At 33.1% G+C, this 20243-nt stretch overlaps 2 protein-coding genes and 1 long non-coding RNA gene across 3 annotated transcripts; 1 reads left to right on the top strand and 2 right to left on the bottom strand.

Annotated features, from left to right (window-relative positions):
- Nucleotides 1-1647: 1647 nt before the first annotated feature.
- LOC110695991 (DNA damage-repair/toleration protein DRT100-like) lies at nucleotides 1648-3394 on the bottom strand. The gene has a single exon (XM_021873248.1). It carries the CDS (start codon nucleotides 3174-3176, stop codon nucleotides 2082-2084), a length of 1095 nt encoding a protein of 364 aa, XP_021728940.1. The 5' UTR covers nucleotides 3177-3394; the 3' UTR covers nucleotides 1648-2081.
- Nucleotides 3395-11761: 8367 nt separating this feature from the next.
- Nucleotides 11762-16510, bottom strand: LOC110695990. Its single transcript, XR_002506234.1, has 2 exons — nucleotides 15423-16510; nucleotides 11762-12340 (listed from the first exon to the last, which is right to left on the bottom strand). It is a non-coding gene; the product is annotated as an uncharacterized LOC110695990 (long non-coding RNA).
- A 161-nt stretch (nucleotides 16511-16671) lies between these two features.
- Nucleotides 16672-19828, top strand: LOC110695988 (transcription factor bHLH130-like). Its single transcript, XM_021873245.1, has 6 exons — nucleotides 16672-17765; nucleotides 17925-18238; nucleotides 18325-18495; nucleotides 18613-18678; nucleotides 18789-18857; nucleotides 19358-19828. Exons 1-6 carry the CDS (start codon nucleotides 17090-17092, stop codon nucleotides 19397-19399), a joined length of 1338 nt encoding a protein of 445 aa, XP_021728937.1. The 5' UTR covers nucleotides 16672-17089; the 3' UTR covers nucleotides 19400-19828.
- Nucleotides 19829-20243: the final 415 nt, after the last annotated feature.

Genomic DNA, 20243 nt, shown 5'->3' with positions numbered 1-20243 from the left:
ATTATTATTATTATTATTATTATTATTATTATATCTAAACTAAACTTTGTAAAATATATTGAGTCATTATAATTATTTAGCTATTTTTATAATATACTTCATAGGTGTGATAATTAGTCTACTAATGGCCTGTTTTGATCGATTTACTAAAAACAACTGAACTAAACTGATTGGTGGTGAATTGAAATGAATTGTTTATGTTACATTTTTGGCGCACCATTTTCTAATTTCAACTAGCACTATTTGACTAGATACACATACACATGCTAACACACATTTGATTATAAATATATGAAAATGTATATTAGTATGTAAATACTTTGTATTATATAAAGATTGATACTAAAAAAATAGTACATATTAATACTAACATAACAACATTTAACCTAATAATATAGCATTAAAATATGTAAATAGATCAAAATATTATATGAGGGAGCCCAGTTAATCTCCGAGATTAACATTATTCCAAGTTAATCTCCTCTCACAACTTTATGCATATGTTTTCGTGCCACTTTACTATTTCACTTTTATTATTTAAAAAATAAAAGTAAAACAATATATTGTGAGAGGAGATTAACTTTTCATGTCAATCTCAGAGATTGACATCTTAGACGAGTGCATATAGGCATATAACACCTACTTGTATTTATTAGGCACGTATATAGGAGGGCATTTTGGAATTTTTTTTTTTTTTTTCATTTGATGTTTTTCTACGGTATAGTGGTACATTTATGTGTACTATTATGCAGGTATAATGTACAATTAAAGTATAAGTTATCTTTGCATCAAAAAAAAGTATAAGTTATCTTAATATTACTTTTTATGTACTATTATGTACGTAGTGATACTTTTTACCATCACATTTTCTCATAAAATCCCTTTCACCTGGCAATTTATTGGCCCACTTTCATGTGACAAACTTTAACTTAATTTCAACAATGTCATCCTATATGTTAGAAACATATAGGTGCTATGCACTTATAGTTATTCATCTTAGACAAGTCTTAGACAAGTGTTTGATGATAAAATTGCCAAATAGGGCTAATTTTTAACGAAAATAGGTACATCTTTACAATGTGGTGTTGTTGAAAATATGGTCACATGTTTACAAGCGAGCAAGTTCATTTCTAGTAGTAGTAAGTTAGTAACACTTTATAACCCAGTTGTACGTGGTTCAATTAATTTGGGGAAAAGCAATATGCAATAAGAGGGAATTAATTTGAATTCGAGACTCAATCAAATGTATTTCCATTTGGAATTATAAGTATTGATGGGCCTATGGGTGCAACAACCATAAACTAAACTAGATATATTCTTTTCATCAATGAAAATAATAGTAAGTCTATTAGTTCCTAAAAAAAAAAAGTCTATTATTGTCCCGTTTGGATATATTTAGTTCGAGTACGTTATTAGTGAAAAATTATACTATCAATATGATTAGGTATCCAAAGTATTTGCTACATTGATTCATAATAAAGTAAAATAATAGAATATTCAAAGGAAAGAATTCATAAAGTAAAGTAATACGTAGTATACATATGCATTTCACTTGGTATGTTTTATGTCAATAATTAATGTAGCTAAGGTAGCAATTCAATTCATTTCATTTGCATTCATAGTTGCATACTTGCATGTGCAACAATATTGACTAAGTATTGGCGTATTGCCATCAATTCATTACATTCATAAACATTCTCATTACATTGTTGTCCCTCAAACACTTTGGATAAACAAAATATCTTGTATACTAGTAATACTTAATACATCAAAATCTACTAGGTAGTTTCCTACAAAGTTTCTAATAATACCGCTCTTGTCACACTTACACACAATTTATCAATTATTTATAACAAGAAAAAACAAACTACCTATAAGATTTTGAGATGTTAACACGAATAAATTCAAATAAATATATGCTTATAGTATATTTTCGAGGATTTATAGACCAAGATAAGTACTTCTTCCGTCCTTTAATACAAAACCTCTTTCTAGTATTTATTACTCACATAATAAAGAGAAAGAGACTTTTAATTTAAAGACAAAAGGAGTATTAAATAGCTTGGATACATTTTTCACTCTCAACATCTTTTGCTAAGTGGTTTGCCGCAAAGACAAGTATTGTACACAAACGACGACGCTTCTAGGTGATCATATGGAGCTCCTGCTGGTATGGGCCCACAAAGTTGGTTATGACTCAAGTCCAAATGCCCAATGTATGAGGCTGAGGAAATGGACTTGGGTATTGGCCCACTAAACCGGTTATGAGACAAATCCAGAACCATAAAATATGACCTCGGCCCGAAAACATCTGGTATCCGACCCTCTAAGGCGTTCCGGCTCAAGTTACATATACTCACACCCGAATTCAACAAACTCCTTGGTAACTGACCCGATATCATATTACCATCAAGGTTCAATGTTGCCAAAACCGGCATCTTATCGAACATATCGGGTATTTGACCCGATAACCGGTTAAGCGAAAGATCCAAATCCGAAAGGCGATAGATGTTGGATAATGAAACAGGAACAGGCCCACCAAGCATGTTACCACTCAACAAAGCCCGACTCATCATCGTAAGTTTACCCATTTCACTTGGTAATTCACCCGTTAACTTATTGTTTCTCAAGTCCAAGTGCATTAACCGACCCAAATTCACGATCGATGGAGGAATTGAACCTGTAATACTATTATCGGCTAAATTAAGAACCGTAAGCTCCCTTAACCGGCCTATATCACTTGGAATCCGACCTGTGATCCGGTTCCCAATTAGGTCAAGGGTCCGAAGATAAGGGAGCGAGGTGATACACTTAGGGATCTCACCCGAGATCCCTTTCCAATCAGCTATAGTAAGGCTACTAAGCCGGTTTAGGTTGCAAATAGCCGGGGAGATCGACCCGGTCATGAACCCGGTTCGATGAGCCCGCTCAAAAATCGGGTCTTCGGATTCGCCACGTAAGTTGATGTCGGCAACACGATGAATATACGGGTCACAACTCACCCCGTACCAACCGTGGCAGCAATCCGGTCCGGTCCAAGAATTGAAGATACCCAAATACGGTTCATGAAGGGCAGCTTTAATAGACAAAAGTGCTGCCCGGTCTGATGGCGGGCAAGCGTTAATAACCGTAATAACGGTCATTATAACTGCCCAATAACAAAACAAAGCTTTCATGTTTGTTTCTCACTCTACTAGTCTACTGTACTATGTATGAAAATGTGAAGTTGAGTGAAGTGAAGTAGTGAACTAGTGAAGTGAGCTAAAAATGCATAACAGAAGTGTTTCCATATATATATGGGGGAAGATGGAGGGTTATAGGAAATGACTGTTTTGCCCTTTAATCTAGAAATTATGAGGAAGAGATAAGGATAAAATCATAAAAATAAAGATAATAAATGGGATTTTCATTAAAAGAGAGAAAATATAATTGATTTAAAAGAAAGGAGGAAATGAGGTAGAAGGTGGTGAGGCCAAAACCCATGTGAAACTGTGAAAGGTGTTTAATGTTAGGTCCAGAGTTTCAGTGGTTTGGGTCCTGATGTCTTGCAGAATATTAGGGCTGCCCTTAATTTCTGTAGGATTTTTAAGAAAATAAAATTTTCTTTTTTTAATGATAAATTCTAAGTCATGATATTATATTTTACAAGTAAATTCAGTGAATACAAATCTTTGTTCCAATCTAATCAAACAAATGTTTTTAGTCAAATACTACCTTCGTTACATATTATTTGCAACAATTTGATATAAAGTAGAGAGGAAAAATGTCTAATCGTTACAAATAATATGTAACAGAGGTAGTAGAAGAATTTAATTTCACTAATGTGCAAAATCAAGCTCTATTCAAATTTATCTTGATAGAAATAACTACTTGTACTATTAGTAAGGTTTGAATCTTTCCACCTAGATAACGTGTTATGAGTCGAATGACCATTAAGGGTATCATACTTCATGTTTCATAAAAGAGTAAAAATTACAATGCTCACTCAACTGAGCTAATAGAGTAATAGCTAGTAGCCTAGTACGCCCATCAAACAGCTATATTAAAGATTATTTATTGACTGATCATTAAATGAAGTACAGTTGTGTATTAAATGGTACAGTATAACAAACATGTAAGACAATCAACAGGAAACATTCCAGTAAACATGTATAGAAGAACTCTGATAAACATTAAGTGAACATTAATCTCCAGTATAGTTCAATAAGCTTGATTTCGAGCTGATTTAGCAGAAGCCAGGGGCCAATATTGTACCTGTATAATGGTTACAATTATTTTCTTTAGTAAATGTATACATATATATATATTTTTTTTCTTGCCTATAATATGAATATATAGATATTAGTTTTAGTATACTGTTAGTCTGTTACAGAGGAAACAAAATGTTATGGCAAATAATTGATAGAGAGATTCAATCCAGGATCTTCTCTATTATGCATTGAGACAAGGTCTTCCATGTGACTAATATGGGCTTCAATCTATTTTTATACTAAAGATTTAGGATGCCACAGGGTCTCAACCTACCTAAACCTAATACATAGCTCTATCCCCGGCTAGGCGGCCGAAACCATGTCATTTCACTTTGGCTTAATGGTGGCTCACAACCTTAGCTTGAGTTTTTTTGTGGATGTTGAATTGGAATGTGATGCCATTAATGTGGCAAACAAGATAGTAGGAAGAATTTCATTGGAATAAATGCTCAAACATGCTTGTGTACCAAGCTTTACTTTCAATTCCTTTCCAAGTAATCATGGTTGTAGGGCTAGGAATACCATAACTCATTCTTTGGCAAGATATTTAAAAACTCCCTTGACATAACATAGGCTTCACAAGAATCACAACACCTTGAACTCAAAAATAACAATAATCCTGATTTTTCCCTCGAAAAACAAAAAAGGCTTGATCTCGAACTAATAATTGTGATCTCTCAAGAAAACTTATCAGTAGATGCAACTTCTCAAGTATACAAGAACATGGCCATGTTATTTTCAATGGTATTAGCCTAAAATTAGGAAACTAAATGAACAATTACGAAGAACAAAGGGCAATAAAGAATCACATGAATTCTAATCTAACACCAAAATACAAGGGCCTACTGCATTTATCTTCATGTTGTAAGATGAAATGTATAATTCTTAATTCTCCTTCATAACAGTGTAGTAACTGTTATGAGAGTAGCCCCTTTACCATTAATTGCGAATCCTCCACATCAAATAGTTAAAAACAAATCCCTATTTTTTTCACATACAAAAATGTGATCTGTCGAATCATTTCACTGTATAAAAAAGATACATATGGCCCCATAAGGCCAATATCTATGGTTGTGAGACAATCATTCATGCAATCATATGTTCATGTTATTGGGATATCAAGCATATGAATAATTTAGATAATAAAGCAGATCTTGGTTTGAACACAATTTTCAAAAGGGACTTTGAAAATGAGACTCGTGTAAATCCTACTGTTCTTGAGCTATTTTATATGGTGTAAAAAGATCGAGACAATTTGTAAGCGTAGACACTATGATGTACACATAGTTTGATCCAAAGTTTACATGACATTGATATTTTAATGTGTTATATGAAAATTAGGTAAGGTTTAATATATTTTCTCATGTACAAATAAATCTTTAGTAGTTTGTTGTATGGTTATTTTGTATTTCTGTTTAGGGAAGAACATGGAATGTGTGAATAAGGTTGAACATCCCTTCTTGAAGTCTGCTAATTCCACCGACCCAAATTGCTACTTAGATTGAATAGAAAATCCACTCAAGATGTGATGTTGAACCTTATTTGAAAGGTATATTACTAATAGTAACAAGCATAATATTAACTAGACATGGCCAACTCACATGGAAATCCTAATCGTCCAAAAATAGGGGAAAATAAAAATCCTCACATGGGAATCCCTCTTCTATTGTTTCAATTATGGAAGAAGAAATACTGTCGCAATTAACACAAATCTATTTCATCCCCCACCCACAAAAAAAAAAAAAAAAAAAAAAAAAAAAAAAAAAAAAAAAAAAACAGAGGTCATTTTGCTGAAACAAACCTAAGAATAATACTCTTAGCAAAAAGTAAGCATAAAATATGAGGTTTTAATATGTTGTAAAAAAACTTTAATGTTCCTCACTTCCTCATCTTGTTATTGTGAATTACAAGCAAATAAAGCAATTAAGCCTTGTATTATCTACCGTAATATGTAGTATAACAAAGTACACATAATAATCAATCATATCACTATTATTCTTGTAACAGAAACAATGATTCAAATCACCTTAACGGCTTAACCCATCCTAAAAGACAATCTAACAAGCATGTTGCATATAGCATGTTTTTTTTCCCTAGCATAGTTCAGTCTCTTCAATTTACTTCAGGAATCAGGACGCATGTTTGACACTTCATTTTAGACCAAAATACGTATAAATTAGATATATGTTCGTCACAAGTACTCAAGTCTTACTAAGTGAACTAACATAGCTTCCTTCTAAAAACAAGGGTGAATCAACAATCAAGTCATCAACATAGCTTTCCTCCAATTCCAAGAGTTCCAACAGTTTGATTTATGTGGGTTCAAACAGTCTATCTCATGTCATTACCAGGCCCATATTGCAGAATTGACAATTTCATAAGCTGGCGAGTCTATCAGATTCTAAGGCCCAAATTTACAGGACTTCAATTTTGAAAATATACATTACAATCCATCAATTACTACGAGCTCATACAATACAAAGACCACACAATTTATGGGCTGGTCTGGAGTAACTATACAGTTCCAAGGCCCAATGACTAGCACTATCTAATTGTCCAACTCCTACTCCTAGCTCCTCAGTCCTCTCATAGGTAGACACAAACACAAGTTAGCAAAATGTTTACACCTACACCTATGTACGGAGTACTAACAATGCAAAGTCTATGTTTTGGAAGCTACATTGGGAATATACTACCTCCGTTAATTATTACTTGTATGTGCAACTTTTATATCTCACAAATAATACCCCAAAGTTGCACATAATAATTAACGGAGGTTGTACAACTTTGTCTTACGTCTTTCTTTTTAAAGGCAATCTAAGGAAGTATATAATGTAAGCAAGAAGACACTAAGAGACCCTTTGCACGAGGGGAGAACCTTATAGTGTATAAGGTCCATTCAACCTATATATCAAAACAAATAAAATCCGAAAAAAAATATTCTTTTGTTACTTTACCATGGAGGTACAAAATGGACTAGGTATAGTCATAGAATGAAGAGAATGGAGGAAGGGTACAAAATGGACTAGGTATAGAATGAAGTGAATGGAGGAGGATCTTTGTCAAGAGATATACTCATAGTTCATGCAACCGACCTCACATCTTTGAAATCTTTGGGAATAAGGCTATAGCTTTTTGTCTTTTGAATTCTACATTTTACAGGCACACAGGTTTAGGACAAAGAAACAGCAAATCGGAAGTATAACTCAACTGCCTAATATTCCAGAAATCCAGAGTGATAAGATTTCTTAACCCAAAAAAAAAAAAAAAAAAAAAAAAAGAAGTGATCAATCTTGATTAAAGTATCTCCCAATAACCAAGTAATAAGTAGGACGTTGATTTTTTGATGTTTTTGCCCCTCTTTCTAAAAGTAAAATCTCCTAAATTACGAAATATCCTCTTTCACGTATGGCATAATACATGTACGGTGCTGATTTACCAGACCTCGACGGTGGTTTAACATCTTTTGCATTAATATGATGGTCCTCTCATATAAGTCAGGTTCGCAATCAAACACTTCAAATCATGCCAAATATCCCATAAAATATCTTTTTGTACCCCACTGTAATAATCAATTACTTGTAATACGTAGAATGAATCTAGCTACACATACACCCCTTATTTTAGTATTTTTTTCCTTTTCTTGATAGTTACAAGTATTTTTACAACTCTTAACAAGTATACCATTTTGATACACTCCTATTCCAAATATATTCATTTACCTAGCTAATAATTAAATAAGTTCACAATATAAGGAAACCACTTCGTTTGATACTTCTACCGTTCCTCTAACATGGTAACAATTACCATTTAATCAAGGAAGTTTCACAAACATTACAATATATGCACATGTTTTCTCTCTATCTCTTTCTTCATTACATGGGTATTTATATTAATTTTTCTCTATCTCTACCCTCATCTAAATTTTCGTGCCTTCCCCACTTATTGCAATATGAAGGTAATGGATGTAGTATTTTCTAAACAATTGTATTTGCAAGTGTATACCAAATAGAGCTAAGAAGATTAGCTTTCATAATGCTACATTAATCAACAAACATCTGTAACTTGGTCTATGGAATTCTCCAAATGTTGCATTGGCATCTTATAGAAAATAAAATTGCGCTCCTCAATAAGAACATTTTGCTAATCTATTATGTTATTACAACTAGAAGTTAACCCTTATTTTGTAATTGTATTTAGTAGGCTTATTACGTACTGAGCTAAGGGCTTTGAATAATTAAGACCCTAATACATCTAGGTTGAATATATAAACACCAAGTTATTGTGTAATACTCCATACAAACCAAAGAAAACTCAATTCTTAACATGGTATCAGAGCATAAACCCTAATACATCAAAATTCTACAAATTTGTGGAAAGAATTGACAGAAAGAGCAAATAAATTAATATACTTCATGTTCCAAATATAGAGAGTGAGGTTCAGAAAGAGGAAGTAAATAGACTTACCTATCACTGTATTTGTCAAAGGTAGGCGAACACTTTTGCTTTGGGGCATGATCTAATCAACAGAACAAAGAATCATTAGCATTAAATCAACCGCTCTAATTAAAAGAAGCAAGTAAAAAGAAATTGGGTCCGAATTCCATCAAGGGACCACAAATCACTTACTTAAATAAGTCAATCATATATCATGTAAAGTGATTATGTAAATCTAACCCACAACTAAAGATATCAAACTCAGTAGTACTAACTAAGTGATCTTTCAGAACTCGAAAAGACATAAGCTATCACGTTTATGTGAGCTAGTTTTGAAGGTAACGGTCTCATAATAAGTTAAAGCAATACCCTTACAGAAATAAACATAAAATGGCTCTTAATATAAGAAGAATGTTACTATAAGACAGTCTCATACTAGACTTTGCAAAGTAAAGTTACACTCGTGTTATAAAATTTTCTGATCCAAAGTAGGATAATTTGATTTTCTAATCCAAAAGAAAATAATTTGAGAAGTGATGATAGATTGATAGTATAGATTAGAAATTTAGGCATAGTAATTTTGTCCCTTTATATTATACTAAGTGTCATATTTAGAAAGATCCAATCTAAAAGTTTAGTTTGTGTTTGATAAAGTTTTGCTTTCTGTCTCAACTTGATTACCATATAAAGTTTCTTACATAAGATTGATTATGATATACTCTGCATTTAGAATAAGAATAAGAATAACACAGCAGCAGGAACTGGAACCTACCCCAGATGCTTGCCCAAGAAATCTACAGGCTACAGTACATTCTTTAACCATACATTCGTAGTTGCATACACTAAAATATTATTCAGCAAAGAATGTCATAGGAAGTACTACATATCCTCTCAGAATAACAAATTATGATAATTGATATAAGAGAAAAAGAAATAGATAGAAAAAATAATCAATTACGGATTTCATGAATAAGGGCATACTTGTTACCCATGTCATAAGTCGAGGCATTCTAAAAACTAGATTTATTTCAAATTTTGTACATATAATGCTTTAACACTATAGACCTATAGTTGCTAAGGCCTTTTTGTATGACATTTCCATATAACCAAGAAACCAACCTACTCCACACACCACCTTAATTAGCGTTAAGCTTGTGACCTAACTAATTGAATGTGCCAATTTACATAGATTAAGCTAGGCCAACAGGAAGTTAACCTGGTGACCCATAATAAAGAGGGCTTTGGCAGGGTTTATGCTTTAATCTAACTAACTTTCAGTTGACCTGAGAAATAGGGCACGACACGTTGATACAGTAACACGTGAAACACAAAAACGACCTCCTAAATAGAACCACTTCTTACAAACATGTACACAATATAATCATGCATCGGCCTATCTAAGAACGGAATTTCTTTCTTTGTGAAATGAAAGGAAATATCATCAATAACTTTGTGCAAGAGTTGTACTATAATTCATTCTGAAAGGTACTTTTTATGAGGTACCACTATCAAATAATAATATTATCCCTAACAGCAAAATAATGTACGTTGCGAGTACAATTTTAGTGGCGTGGGAAGCCATAAACCACAAAAGGCCAACGGTCTTGATTAGGACAAAAGGTGGACAATGTAATGGTAGATGACCAGAAATACTACGTAATTTAAAGTTTTAAACTCCCTTAATTTCTCAGAAAACCTAAGTGCAAAGTATAATTATTGGAATGCAATTACTTTCGCTTTCATAAGATAATTTAAATAATTTCTTTGCTGACGAAAATATGGTTGAAAAATTAGCTTTCGAAAAATTATTATTGTTGGATTGTTTCGTGTGAGATTTGTTTGTTTACAACATCAGGATTATTTCACCCTCAAAGAAGAGCTGAACCGTGGTTGGGATCACATAAAAATCCAACAAGTTTTGCTTGCAATTTAGTCAAAAATTAAGGCACCGTTTGTTTTGAAACATTTTTTGCGAAAATAATTTTTCATAGAAATTTTTAAAAGAATACACGGGTGTATATAAAAATAATTTCTTTTATTTGTTTTTATAGAAGAAAATATGGAGTATTATAGAGGACAAAATATAAAGGACTATATATAAGAAGATAGATTAGAGGTAAGAAAATTGATAATAGGAGTATGAAGAAAAATGTGGCATACCTTTCATCCATCGGAGAACTATTATTTTTCACCTATTACTAACCAAATAATGAAAAATAAGAAAATTATATTTATGAAAAATGTTTTCCATCAAAACAAGTGAGGCCTAAGGGGCAAAAAAGATGGTCCAACTTCAAATAGATGAATTTTAACGTGTCTCTTATCGACCCTAACCTACAAGATCGGAACTATCAGCTTCGTCCATACATTTCATTCCAATTCAAGCAAGGAGATGAGTTAGCACGGTTTCTCACTAAAGTCATTTCTGCAAAAGTAATGTCCTGAGGTTCATGGAAAAGGGGTTTGATAGCTTTTATAAGCTTGACACACTACTTCATCCTAAAGAGAGCAATTCCATACTTCCAGGTTACCTATCTAGATAGAGAGTATCAAATGATAGTGAAGCAAGTATGAATATGTAAGATTAAGCTAGCAATAAACTAAACACAATAGTATCCTTACATTACTATTTGTTACTAAATACAGACAAGATTCTTTAACCCCCAATGAAATGTGTAATCCAAAATAATGCAACATTATTTATAGGTCCAATATTTGGCATAACTTTAGAATAAACGACTAGTTACTTTAGCAGTGTCATTTGAGATGCAGTATATTTTTTTTTTTTAGGATTTTCCATCTTAAAAACTTAGCCTGCTTCATATTTCACTACAGATCCCATCTTTAGACATTCGGGGAGGGGGGAATTCACCAATGGTGCAAGGGGAGGGGGGAATTCACCAATGGTGCAAGTTTATCGATCTTTCTATCATATTTTGTTCACCTGAATTTGATTAAAAGCAGTAGAGGATTCTACTAATGGGTTTACAATAGATATACTCCTGTTATTTTCCTTCAGTCACATGAAGTTGCTTTTCACCAAGCTATACCTTATATATTACATTTTTTTTTTCTTTTTTTTTTTTCAACGGTAAACTACGGGAAAGGAGGGGCTATGAGAAATCGAAACCCCATCACATAGGGGGCTCATTCCTCACCTTAGATTTTACATTGAAAGCAGGTGCTACTTCATAATAAGTCCTAAAGTTTAAGAATTATAGTAGTACTACTTTTCAAAAGGTCACTCAGAAAAGTACAATCGATAAAACACTTGATCACTAGCACTAACACGGTAACTCCCAAGTGAAATGTTTGAAGCTTGATAAATTTCTAATGGATATGGTTATACACCTACTGAATAGTCCCTCCCATCCTAGAATAGATATTGCATCGTCTTGGACCAATGCTCCCTCCCCTATCAATAAGGCGGTTACCCAATTTTATTCTATTTTGAGAGAAGTCCATTATTGCAAGGAAAAGGAGTAGCAGTAGTTCCATCCTACACTTCATCTTGCTTTGAAATGCTCACATAAGTATAAATCCAAATCTTATGGTTTACATTGACCTTACCTTGCATAGTTGCATAAATGTGAATGTAATAATCCAGAAACAATTATTTCAACCCTCGGCACCTATCAAACAAAAAGGTCATCCTAGATGGGACAAGAGCAAAGAAAAAAAAAAATCAGATATTATAATACTTTGATTCAAAAATCACCTACATAAGCAAAAATAAAATAATACAGAGTATTATAATACTTCGTACAAAAGTATATTTAGTTATTTATTAGACACGTCGGAGTGATATGATGAATATAATAATCGGAACTTTAAAAAAAAGAAAAAAAATTTATCATTGGAGCAACAAAATCATCAGCAATCAGCTACTCTACATTTCTATAATCAAAATCAGTATAATAATGTATACATCTATAAACAGAAGGTGTACATCCAAACAGAAACATAAGCTAAATTAATTACAGCTGCTAAATGCTATTAGTGGTCAAATCCGTGTTAAATGCCGTGTCAATAACTTTGATTTGTCGCTTAAAGACATAATTAATTAAATTATGTGCACAACCCTACGCCATTAACAGACTATTATGATTGACTAAGTATAGTATTAAAGTTCTGAATCTGATTGATTAACCATTTAACTTTATTTTAACCATATTCAAAGGAATCAGAAACTAACCTAGTTATAAATTAATCCTAGGCCAACATAGACAATCAAAAGAACACGCTAATGAAGATTGAAGAGGCTAAGCTAGCACGTGAGTCAGCACTTTTAAGATTTTTACTTACAGTGCCATTAAAGCAAAGTTAACAAGACTACTATTTTTACTATGATGCATCATGCTTGACCTGTTCAGATGATTTTAACTTCTAACGCACTAAAACGAAATACTTCCTTTGTTTCTCCAATATATGAAGATTAGAATACACAACATGTAAGCAGTAAGATAATCTCTCTAAGGAATTAATTTTATTAAACCTTCTTTAATCTCTTGGTACCTCTAAAGGTCAAGACAAACAGACAGTCAAACATCTTATTAAACATTAGATATCTATTATCTAATAATTCATCCTCCTAATCAATTGGCTACCTTCACAATGTTTAAAAGACATTACAAAAATTGTGCTTGATTGATGAGGGATGGTACCCTTTGGGATTTTGGGTGTACAGACTTGGTGATTTCTTCTAATCATTTGCTCGTGTTTAATCTGATTCAAGCATATTAAGTGCTCTCTCCGTCCATCAAAAAATACACATGCTTTCCTTGGTTTCCGAGACGCCACATCTTTAGTTAAGCATCATGCAAATTAACATGTAAAACAACTTAAAATTAATCAAATAAGACCTCATTAGATGTTTTGCTTCGTATAAACATATAATTCACTTGAAATATACAGTCAAAGTTGATGAATTTCAACCTTGAAAAAGCTAGTGTGAACTTGATCATTTTGAGATAAAAAGAGTATTAAGTTTCAGACTATTTTTCAATTTATTAACATGGACTCCAATTATAAAACAAAAGTAGCCTTTCTCATCTTACTTGACCAATCTCCTACATAATCCTCATCAAAGAAAAAGTGAACTGGACAACAGCAAGAAAAATAGGTGGGACCCTAGACAATAGCAGGTTTCAGCATTAAAATCTTAGGAAAAAGTTAATTACAATTACAGTTGAATAAGAAGATGATTTCCCAACTATATAAGACTAAAAAAATCCATTGCTTCTAGAGAATGTTTTAAAAAAACGTTTGAAAATAATATAAATTAGACATACATTAAAGGGAGTTTTCACAATTCTTAATGCCTTGAAGAGGTTAATGTTACCAGAAATCGATTGAGACTTTGATAAAATCTTTATTTACAATCCCCTTGAAAACAAAAGTATAACAATTCCAATAAAAACAAAAACGTATTACTTGGCAATTACTTATAAGCCACACGAATTCACATTTCTATTTATAATACTATGATTATAATATTAGCCTAACTATTTAAATTAAGTTTGCACTCTTAGAGAATATACCCCACATTTAATAAAAACACAATTCAACGTAGAAAAACTCAAACTTTTTAGGTTTCTATTAATTGTTTGAATAGATATAACTATGTGTAGTGTTTAGACCATTGATATACACCAAAACAAACAAAGAAAAGAAGAATCAAAATCCACTATACATCCCCTTTGTTCCATATAAACTGAAACACAATTAAACGTACAGAAATCAAATTGAAATAACAAAGATGAAATTAAGGTAAGACCAAAAAAGCAAGTGAGTAAAATTTAAATGGTAACTTTAGAGAAAAAGAATGTCCATGGTAACAAATTATAGGCAAACAAAAAAGATGTTTTAAACAATTTTTTTTCTATTTTGTTTTTTTATAATACGTATAAATATTTACCACGTATACCTTTCTTATGATATGGAACGAAAGGCCCAGCTCTTACATCTAATGTTAGGGTTCATTACTATTTTGTTCAACTATAAAAAACTAGTACTCCCTTCTTCCCTTAATTAGATATCTATTCTAAAATTACACGGGAATTAAGATTTTAAGAGATTCCTTAAAACCCGTGATTGGAAAGTACAAAGTGCACATTGGGTTAGAGAGGGATAGAGAGGAAAAAAGATATTTGGTAGTTATTAAAGAGATAGAGAGAGAAAGTGTTGGAAAATGGTATCAAAAGTACAAAATAAATAAAAAAAAATTAATGACAACTCATCAAAAAGAGGGTATATTGTCAAAAAGCACATTCTTAATATAGAAATAGGTATCTAAATTTGAAACCCCCAAAAAGAAAAGTATGCATCTAATTAAGGGACGGAGAGACTAGTGTTCTGACCATTGATATATGAAGTACTACACAAAAATTAACAAGGTACCTTTACCATTACCCTTCATAAAGGTCAACTTTTCTTGCCAATTCAACACTTAGTAGATTCAAATTCTCAGCCAACTCAAGCTGGACATGATAAGCACAAGCAAACATACTTTTTCTTTATTATGTTTCATTGTTTTGTTGAGGCCAACATTACTATGTAACTATATTAGGCATATAACATTCATTTTATTAATTAACTTATACACGTTTGATCTATAATTCTATATGTAGAAGTAGTGCACATCAGATGAACCACATAGACTGGATTCAAGGTTCATACAATATACAGTACTAATAATGACTGAATATACTCACAGTAAAGGTGCAGTGCCTTTACCAAGCAGAACTTTTGTCAACTTCTTGACTACGCTGCTTGTCAGCTTACCACAAATCACCCCTCAGATATTTTATCCTGAAAAGGGAAGCTTATATCCACATAGCAACATCCATGAAGTTCACAAAAATCTGCAAAACATTAAAAAAAAAAAAAACCAACTTTCTTAGTTCATTAAATGTTAAATTTGTTTAAATGTGTAATATAAACATTAAATTCTTCATTAATTTTACTCGTCCATATAATTAAAAGTGTCCATGATCAAAGGTGTGCATGGGAGCTAGACTGCGCATGTTTCAAACAAAAAACAAAAATGAACGGAAGGAGTATTTAAATAATTCGTGTAGTCTATCAAGTCGTCAAATAATTGATAAGACAGCAAAGGAATCTGCCAAAGATCTCAATATCGTTTGCTGTGTCAATTGAACATGACTGTTCTCCAACAAAAAGGGAAACTACAGTCTCAGGCTTTTCCCAACAAAATTGCATATAATACAGCATTAGAGCTTAAACGCAAAGAAAAGCTATGAGATGGGGAAAATTGGACTTCAAACAAAGATAATGAATAGATTAATTTTCTTTTACCACTTTTTTAAAACAAGTTTTTTAAAGTATAAATGTCACTTTAATGATGAGTCACCTCCTCACCCCCTCCCCTTCTCCTCCCCAACCTCACAAGTCACAATTAAGAAACGCCTTTCATCAATCAATGTGGGGCATAAACACACACCAAAAATAAATACATATAGAGTACTGCCTAAAAGCATCAAATTAACCAAACCAATACATGTGGTCCAACAAAGGATATAATAGTCAATTCATACATAATATATAGCCTCAACCTTCCTTCATCTAGTTTAATTACTCTTGCTAAAGGATGTGTTCCTTTTCCATATCCTATCCATATAAATTATTTTTAAGGAAAACCAAGTAAAGACACATGGACAGTTCATCAAAATTAAACTAATAGATTGCTTAGTTACTATCTTGCCCTCATCAGTTCATCCTTTTTCGGATGCTCGCATCATGATGACGCAATAAAATAATCCAACAATAACAACTTCCCACGTCATAAAATAACCAATAATTTATAATTTAGAAGGGAACCTCTGTAATTGTGGAAGTGGATTGAGGGTGTTTTGGTCAGTTGACTATTAATGGAAAACTGCTAGAACACCCAAATCTAAAAGCAAATGCTACTCTTAATAGACAAAACAAAAAAAAATTGGTTTATGTCAACTATTTTCTGTCTTGATCATTTACACCAGCATCTACCCTCCCCTTCATAATAGTAATCATAATCTTCAGTAGTAGCAAAAGAGCTAAAGAAAGGTAGAGAAAGACAGAGTAATAGATTACTGCAGAAAAACAGATTTGCAGCTCAGAGAGAAAAGAGAGGTGGAAAGAAAAGGTGGGTTGGTGTTTTCTGCTTGTTATTCACTAGCTTTTCATTGGGTTCACATGTAAAATTCCTTGCCCAAAGTGTTTTGTTTTCAGCCACAAGTCTGTAGGTATAGATATGGTATGACTATGTGATCAGGTCGAATTGGGTTCTATTTTACCCTGTTTTCCTGTGTTTTTTGCATTTATATTTTTTTTACTAAGGAGGGTATCTAGAACAAGGGAAAATTAAAGATAACTGAGGTCTGAATAAAGGGAGAGAGAGAGAGATGGATTCAGAGCAGCAGCAATACCAACATCATTTCCAAGATTTCCCAAGACAGTTTCACCAGCAAAAGCAACAAACCAACGGTCTCACTCGCTTCCGATCAGCGCCGAGCTCATACTTTGCAAGTTTTCTTGATGCTGCTGCTGATACTGCCACTGCCACTGCCACAGGTGGTGTTAGTGGCACGGTAGGAGGAGAGAGGCGAGACTTTCCGGCTGCTAGACCACTAAGTCCTGAAACAGAATGCATCTTTGCCAGGTTCATGAACAGCATCGACGAAGAAGATAACTCATCACAAAAACTAAGCAACATACCTGAAAACGCGGCTGTGCAACCTGAGTTTACAGTGAGGGTTAAGCAAGAAACGGATATTCAACAACAGTTGCAGCACCAGCAGCAGCCGCAGCAGCAGCACCAACAGGGTAATTACAACAATCAATCTCAGATGATGTATCATAGCCAATCAAAACCACCTTTGTCAAATCACCACAATACAGCAGTCAGTTCAGCAATGCAAAACACATTTAGGGCAGCAGCTTCTAGTTCAATGGGGATAGATTCTATATCCCATATGAAGACTGGATTTGGTGGGGGCATCAACAATAGTAATTCCGGCCTCACAAGGCATAGCAGCTCCCCCGCTGGATTTTTCGCCAACCTAAACATTGATACAACTGGTACTCTTCTGTTCCCTCTTGGTTATTGGTTTAACTATTAAAAAAAAAAAAAAAAAAAAAAACATAAACTTGACCGCCTTTCACACAGATCTGAAATTCAGTCAATTTTCAAGCTTTGCTTTTTTCAGCTTTCGTATTAAAGTAGATAGCATATGACAGGTTATGGCATGATGGGAGGAATGGGGAGTTATGGAGGTAGTAATGTTCAAGTAAATTATTCATCGGGACAACCCTCTTCAACTTCGGAACTGGTGAATCAAAACTCAGATGTTGGGGCAAAAAGATTAAGGATGAATAGCCTAGATGAAACAAAATTCAGCAATTCAAGCAACAACCCCAACGATGACAGCAACTATGACTTCCCCATGAATTCATGGGATGACTCAATTTTGTCAGAAAATTTCTCAGGCTTAGATAGAGTTGCAGATGAGGACATAAAGGTATTTCCTGAGCTAAATGCATCAGAAAATCAGGTATAAAATCTTCTCTCCTATGATTTTACCTCTTTAATAAGAGGTTTTATTATAGTTAATATATTATGAATTGGGTTATTTCTCAGAGTGGAGAAATTAAAAACAGACCTCCGCCATTGACTCATCATCTGAGTCTACCAAAGACATTACCAGAACTGTCAAATATGGAGAAATTCCTGCAGTTCCAAGACTCAACACCTCTCAGAATCAGGGCTAAGAGAGGATGCGCCACTCACCCAAGAAGCATTGCTGAGAGGGTGAGAACTGATTTTACTTTCAAAATTGGATTAGTGTTTTATTAATACTCCTATTTGATTATAGTTTTAGACATATCATTCAAGATTACATACAATGGTTTTGATACTAATCTATAGGTAAGAAGAACTAGGATTAGTGAAAGGATGAGGAAGCTTCAAGATCTAGTTCCCAACATGGATAAGGTTAGTCCCTATGTTAAAATATATTAGTGTAAATTACACTCCCTCTGAAGAGACAGTGCTAGTTGATTGTATTTTTGACTCAACACAATCAAAATACTGTTTCCATGCAGCAAACAAACACAGCAGACATGCTAGATTTGGCTGTTGATTATATCAAAGACCTTCAGAAGCATGTTGAGGTAATGATCAATTTCAGACTTGTAAATGAATTCTAGAATACGAATGTAAAATTGCTTTATTTAGCAAAAATTAGGGAGGAAAATTTTCGATTTTGCCAAATTAAAAAGCTACAAATTATGGTCCCCTCTTAATATGTGAGCACTTTTCTTATCTATATTTTCATCTTCCCACAAAAACAAACCTCACAAGATCCACCTTTCCTTCAAAAGCAATTTCTAAATGTCTCTTAAAAGTTCTTTTGTACGATTTAAAGTTAAAAAAAGTTGGCCAAAATGCATTTAATATATGTCTTTTTAATTTCCCAACAATTACTCCCTATGTAAGTAACATGGAGCATGATGTTTATAGTGTATAGACCCTATCAACATTTCGTTAAGGCCCGTAAGGGTACTAAGGATATTCACTCCCTGTTAGTCTTAGTCCCCTAACATTGAGTTCGTTTATTATATGACTTTGTCCTGTCTCATAAGTTTTCATTTTTTGATGAATTAATCCCCAGAACCTCGCTGATAATCGAGCAAAGTGTACCTGCTCAAGATAGTTGATGCCAGCCAACGAACTACGAAAAGACTGCTCTAACAGTACAGAAGCTGCGGTGGAAAGACAACAGAAACCCATGGTGGGCTGATTCTCCTCTTTTTTCACTGAAATACAAGATCACAAATTAAAGTTAGGAAAAGAGAGAAAAGATGGACAATAGAGTATGCTTTACATAATCAGGGTATGGAAGGAAGGTAAAAAAAAAAAGTACCACTATTGTCTCCTAGGTAAGATCTAGATCCATTTGATGCCAAAAGCAATTGTATAGGCAACAATCCACGTGTACACATATCATTATGTGTAGAAATTAGGCATGTAGTGATTATTATACTATTCCGAGAATGTGGGGAGAGATTCCTCACTGATGGTTAGCCGACTTTGTCCTGTAGTATCATCTGTCATATAAAATAGAAATCAGTTAGCTATCCAACGCATTGCATTTAATACAATACATAACTGGTATCATTCAAACTTTTTTCCTGAGCTGTAAGTGTAACTTTGCAAATTGAAAGATAATATTTCTACATAAAGAAATATGCAGCCCAAAAATATGATACTGAAAACAAGAAAAGGAAACTTGCAAAAACTAGAGAAACAATGTAATATTGGAACATTGGTGTTGAGATGTAAAATTTTTGTTTGCGTAATTTTAGAAATATTACTCCAACTAACTAGGGTTGTAAATCCCATAGTAAACAACCACTCGTCCCAGTTTTACTTTTATTGGCTCTCGAATATGGGCAAACACTGTTTTACCATATGATCTTAGCACACACCCCTTTGAAGAAAAATGGATTGCTATTATTTATTACTCAAAAGCCTCTTAATCTACATTTTAGTATCAT

The sequence above is a fragment of the Chenopodium quinoa genome, unplaced genomic scaffold, assembly GCF_001683475.1.
Source record: "Chenopodium quinoa cultivar QQ74 unplaced genomic scaffold, ASM168347v1, whole genome shotgun sequence".
NCBI classification, from domain to species: Eukaryota; Viridiplantae; Streptophyta; class Magnoliopsida; order Caryophyllales; family Amaranthaceae; genus Chenopodium; species Chenopodium quinoa.
Note: the sequence above shows the minus strand (reverse complement) of the source record. Positions and strands in the feature narration are given on the sequence as shown.

What these genes read in the sequence shown, in the direction of transcription:
- LOC110695991 (XM_021873248.1), bottom strand. Translation starts at nt 3,176, where the DNA reads ATGAAAGCTTTGTTTTGTTATTGGGCAGTTATAATGACCGTTATTACG.
- LOC110695988 (XM_021873245.1), top strand. Translation starts at nt 17,090, where the DNA reads ATGGATTCAGAGCAGCAGCAATACCAACATCATTTCCAAGATTTCCCA. An exon ending in TAGTTCCCAACATGGATAAG is followed by an intron (nt 18,679 to 18,788) that starts GTTAGTCCCTAT and finishes GTTTCCATGCAG; the next exon opens with CAAACAAACACAGCAGACAT. An exon ending in ACCTTCAGAAGCATGTTGAG is followed by an intron (nt 18,858 to 19,357) that starts GTAATGATCAAT and finishes ATTAATCCCCAG; the next exon opens with AACCTCGCTGATAATCGAGC.